General features: G+C 33.4%; 2 protein-coding genes across 2 annotated transcripts; one reads left to right on the top strand and one right to left on the bottom strand.

Annotated features, from left to right (window-relative positions):
• Window positions 1-394, bottom strand: LOC118750778 (cuticle protein 5.1-like). Its single transcript, XM_036485511.1, has 2 exons — window positions 383-394; window positions 1-278 (listed from the first exon to the last, which is right to left on the bottom strand). The coding sequence occupies exons 1-2, from the start codon at window positions 392-394 to the stop codon at window positions 51-53; spliced, it is 240 nt and encodes a 79-aa protein (XP_036341404.1). The 3' UTR covers window positions 1-50.
• Window positions 395-4,102: 3,708 nt separating this feature from the next.
• On the top strand, window positions 4,103-4,532 carry LOC118750775 (cuticle protein 16.5-like). The gene is made up of 2 exons (XM_036485507.1): window positions 4,103-4,114; window positions 4,305-4,532. The coding sequence occupies exons 1-2, from the start codon at window positions 4,103-4,105 to the stop codon at window positions 4,530-4,532; spliced, it is 240 nt and encodes a 79-aa protein (XP_036341400.1).
• Window positions 4,533-5,310: the final 778 nt, after the last annotated feature.

Below are 5,310 nucleotides of genomic sequence, written 5' to 3'. Positions count from 1 at the left end.
CATTGCCAATCAATTTCAGTAACTATCACAGTTTTTCTGCTACATTCCATTTACTTGCGGAGCACATAGGCGGCGCTGTATGGGTAAGCGGAGTAGGCAGCATAGGGTGAAGCGTAGGCGGCATAAGGAGCAGCGGCGTAAGCGGCATAGGGAGCAGCATAAGCGGCGGCGTAGGGCGAGGCGACCAATGGGGCTGAGTAGGCAAATGGTGCGGCGACGACAGCTGGCTTAGGTTCGGCAGCAGCGAAGGCGAAAAGAGCCACGAAAATGAGAGCAAACTGCAAATAGAGGGAATTGGTAAATAAAGGAGTCTATGTATAAGTCGATATGTAAAGTATTTTTGAAGTGCTACACTTGAGGATAAACAAATGAGCGTACTCACGTATTTGAACATTTTGGTTTTTTTTATTGGTTGCTGTTTTGTTGTTGAAGAACAAAGTTAAACTGATATTGATTTCGTTTATCGCTCGAGTTTAAATACTTTTTGCCATTTACGTTTTTCAATGTTTCAAAATATTTATTTGGACTAGAATAATAAATTGACAATAAAGGTTAGTATTGCCTAAGTTTTGGCTTAAAATATGCAAATTATTTACTACGGGCCATTGGTACAACACACGACTATATATTTTACCCAAAGCGCGTAGCATTTGGCATTGCATGGGGACGAATACTATTTTTGTAGCTTTAGCTTTTTAAAGTGCAAACATAAGTCACGAATTTTAATACCAAAATTTTGTGAGCTTAAAACAAAGACTAAATAAAAGATGTCAATTAAAGTAAAAAAAATACTAGGCATGCATACATACATAATAGTATGTCTGAATATGTAGGTATGTGTATTTGCACATATGTACAGATATCTAGATATATATGTATCTATTTTACTTTTTATTTTTAAACTATTGTTTCCCTTCAATTTTGTTTCCATTAAACTTCGTTGACAGTTTTGGGTCTGATTTTATTTATATTTTTTTTTTGCGGTCGTCTTTTTCATTTGCAGGCTTCGTATCACACTTCCTCCTTCTTATTTATTAACTATGAAGTACTTACATTAGCGCTTCAAATTATTTTTATCGCCACAAAGGCAATACTATCAATACATCAAAATGGAGGCGGTGGTCATTTGGCGTGGACAGCCGCAAGCTGAACTGTACAACAACTCTGTAATGAACCAAATTGCCAAAATGACAAGTTACATCCCATCAACAGCTGAATTGTTGCGGCTTGTCATTATTGTAAGTGCATCATCAAAGGGGGAGGAGGGGTAAAGTGAAGTTGGCAGTTCAAATGGCAGCTGCCTTTAAGTGCTGTGACGCTACTTGCATACCTAATGAATCGCTACCGGTGATTCGGTTATCGATGGTATGCTATTACCAAAGCGTCAGTGTCAATGGAATTTTGTTGTTTGATATATGTATGTACATGTACGTATGTATTACAATGCTTATATGAAGTACTATACCAATATGTTGTGGTTACCTTCCTTTTGCTTGCTAATGAACTAAAGACCTTTGAACGAGTTCGGACGTTTAATGGGAGGCATTGCCGAAAATTTAGTTATGCACACACATACATACATACATATGTATACTATATGATCTATGTATATACATATTTAAATACATAGTTCTTCGAAAAACGTGCCAAAGCATTTTAGTCCGATGCGACCTTTTTAAATGCTAAATCATCTTGTCATTTGGAGTAAAATTAAAAAGTCATAGTCTGAAAGAAATAAACATACATACATATTTCCATAACTTGCGTTAGTTAAAAGCATTAGGACTAAAAATTGTAAATTATGCGCCGAATTTCCATTGATGGATCGAAAATATCGATGTTTTGCTGCAATGCATCGAAAATTTCCCGCTCGATGTATAAATAGTCGATATGTCGAAGCATCGATGCATCGATGTTCTTGTGAAAACCGACATCTCTGCTACATTGAGTTTAACCAAATAATTTAAGGAGCTGACAAAGTTCCGTTAGTAACGTAATTAGCTTAATTACAATAATTAAGTTGAAATTTTGTACATTTTTGCTTATAACATATTTTGCTGTGAAATAATATCTGAAAAATTCTATGCAAATCGATGCATCGATGTATGCCCTTCGATGTATCGAAAAATACCGATGTACATTTCGAATGCATCAAATCAAAGAAATACATCGATGTATTTTTGTTACTGATATTCCTAAAATGGGCAATAGTGAAACAAATTTCATCATATATGTACATATTAAAAAAAATCCAATTTATGTTTATTTTTATTAAGCATAGAAGCGGGTTTTACTTAATACCGAATTTTGACAGTATATTTCTTCAGTTAATACTTTCATTATGTCCCAAATTTGAGTGCTTTCCTAATATCAGAAATTTCCAGGACATACTTTTTTCTACTTGAAGCCATATTTTTATGATAAATGGCACTTTCAAAGTTAGCAAAAGTTCCTTTAGCTATATAGTTCTCTTTATCATGTGGCTGCAGTGGTACCTTTTTCTGAACAGTACTGTAGGAGTATGTCTATGCACTGAGTAAAAATTACTTTAAGCTATTTTATTGAGAACACTTTTATTCAAAAGTTTTTTGAGTAGAGTTACCATCTAAAAAGTATTTCGCTAATGTTGGCTACAGTAAAAAAAAATATCGACTTAAATATTTCTAAATAAATCCACACGCGCATACACGTAGTAGCAAACATAAATTTATGGATGATTTGAAGCAATAAATTAATTAAATTTCAAGTGAAATTGCTGGATTTGCCCGCACAGTGTGGAAAAATAATATTTTTTATGACAAAATCTAATATCTCGAGAAAGAAAACAGCTGGAGAAATAAATTACGCATTATTTTAAAATTTTTGATTTATTTGTTTTTTTTGATATTCATTGGCATAATAAATTTGTTTTTAGATGAACAATTCAGGAAATATTGAACCGTAGGCTGACAAAATTACCTTCAACCACCAAACGACCTTTAATTGTTTTCCTTTTAATTGTTTTCCTTTTTTTTTATATGAAAGCAATTTGCAATGAACTTACGTCAAGGAAATCCATTTCCATGGTCGCAAGAACCGAAAACGCATTTAATTTTTTTTTAAGAAATTTCAGTTTCTGCTGTTTCGAGTTAAAAAATAAGAAAGGAAAATCAATAAATTTACTTTTGAAAGTAATTTTAAAGGTCTCGTTAATTAAACAAATACATTGACTTTAAAAACGGCCTACAAAGGTGAATTTAAAAAAAAACAACACACAAACAATTTTTAACGAACTTCTAAAAAAATTTAAATATATTTTTCGGTTCTTCTGAATTGGATTCCTCGATGCATGAACAACAGAAATATTTGGCTAAAGTTTTTTAAAAAAGTTCATTGTAAACTGTTTTCAGGTCAAAAAAGGAAAACGATTTAAAACCCCCAAATTTTTTGAGGGAATTTGTAGGTTGAACGGAATTTTTGTATGCAATGAGTTATTTTTCCTACATTCTCCATTTAAAAAGCCGTAAAAACCTGTTAAACTTATTTCGCTAACTGCTCTCGTTTTCCAGTAATTAGATTTTACCATAAAAAAGTTAATTTTCCACACTGTGGGCCGCTACTATTTACAACCGCTAAAATTATTTGGGCTTTTAAAATATTACATTAAAGATGAACTTATAAAATATGTAGAGCATACAGCTTAGCTAAATGCAATATAAACTCACAAAGCACAGAAAAGCCAAAATAGATGAACATACATATGTACATAAATAAATAAGTAGAAATAAATTTTTGCTTTTGTCGCATAGCAGCCATATTTGTTTTTCTTTATTTATCAACAATATACCATTTCTGAAATATACGCAATTTTGCATTCTCTTTTGTATTCTGCATACATACATAAATTTGTATATACATACATACATACATATGTATATACATAGTAAGTGTGTTCATATGTACTACATAGATAGAAATAAAAAATAACGAAAAGACGCTTACGAGCCAATAAACCGAAACAACAAATTATTTGTATTTAAGCTGAAGCGTTTAACACATTTGTTATCAGTTAACTTTTGCTCTACTACAGTAAAACAACTACTCAAAAACAAAAACAAACAAAATGTTCAAATACGTAAGTATCCTAAATTCGATTATACTGAAATTTTTAATTCAAAATGTGCAAGGGGCATAAAAGCATATATACATACATATGTTTGCACATATATAAACATGTGTTTGTACTTACGAATGTGTGCCTAATTAATTAATTTTCAAATATAAAGCCACAATAATGTTTTATTTTCAATTTCATTTGACCGCAGTTTGCTCTCGTTTTCGTTGCCCTCTTCGCCTTCGCTGCTGCTGAGCCTAAACCCGCTGTTGTCGCTGCACCATTAGCCTACTCTGCCCCATTGGTCGCCTCGCCCTACGCTGCCGCTTATGCTGCACCCTACGCCGCTTACGCCGCTGCTCCTTATGCCGCCTACGCTTCACCCTACGCTGCCTACTCCGCTTACCCATACAGCGCCGCCTATGTGCTGCGCAAGTAAGAGGAATGTAACAAAGGAGCTGTGATAAGTTATTGAAATTGATTGGCAATGAAGAGGACAAAATTTGATTGAAATCGCATTAGAAAATAGAAAAAGTTTAAAAGAAAATTTGTCTACTTGTTATTACTTATTACTTTGATGGTGAGTTTCAATGTGTAACGAAAAAAAAATGAAAAAAGAGCATTTTCGTAAAGCGGACTATACACGCATTGATTGCATGTCATTCTAGCAGTTGAAGGAGCCACTTAACTTAAAAGTATTCTTCCTCAACTGGTTATGTAGCTAAAATACAATTGATCAACGTGCTTATACACGGATTATTTGCAGCCAGTGTGGCCACTGCCTTAGCCTTTATGATATCCAAATGTATCCACCGAAAAGAGTGGACATTTTTACACAGTACATCTATGGAATAGAAACTCGGCCCCTTAACAAACTTGTTAACATGTAGTCAGTATTTTCCCATACTTAGACGACACGGATTTGGGAAACAAAGGTCCGTAGTTATAGTCAAAATTAAAAAGTTAATTGCAGCTTTTTGACATAATTTTCAATGGGAAACCTGTCAAAAAAGCTGCAACTAACTTTAGTATCGACTTAGTTTTGACTACGACGACGGGCCTTTGTTTCCCCGTTCTGTTTCTTAGAATGCAAAAATACTGACTACAACTACGGGTCAAAGTTTCCGCATGTTCAGTGTTTATTACTGCGATTAGATTCACACAAATAATACATGCAAAAAATGTTTCCTAGTCTATTAAAATAATACTAATTTAAA

The sequence above is a fragment of the Rhagoletis pomonella genome, unplaced genomic scaffold (assembly GCF_013731165.1).
Source record: "Rhagoletis pomonella isolate Grant_MI unplaced genomic scaffold, Rhpom_1.0 Rhpom_scaffold_00389, whole genome shotgun sequence".
NCBI classification, from domain to species: domain Eukaryota; kingdom Metazoa; phylum Arthropoda; class Insecta; order Diptera; family Tephritidae; genus Rhagoletis; species Rhagoletis pomonella.
The sequence above is the reverse complement of the archived record's forward strand: the minus strand, read 5'-3'. Positions and strand labels throughout refer to the sequence as shown.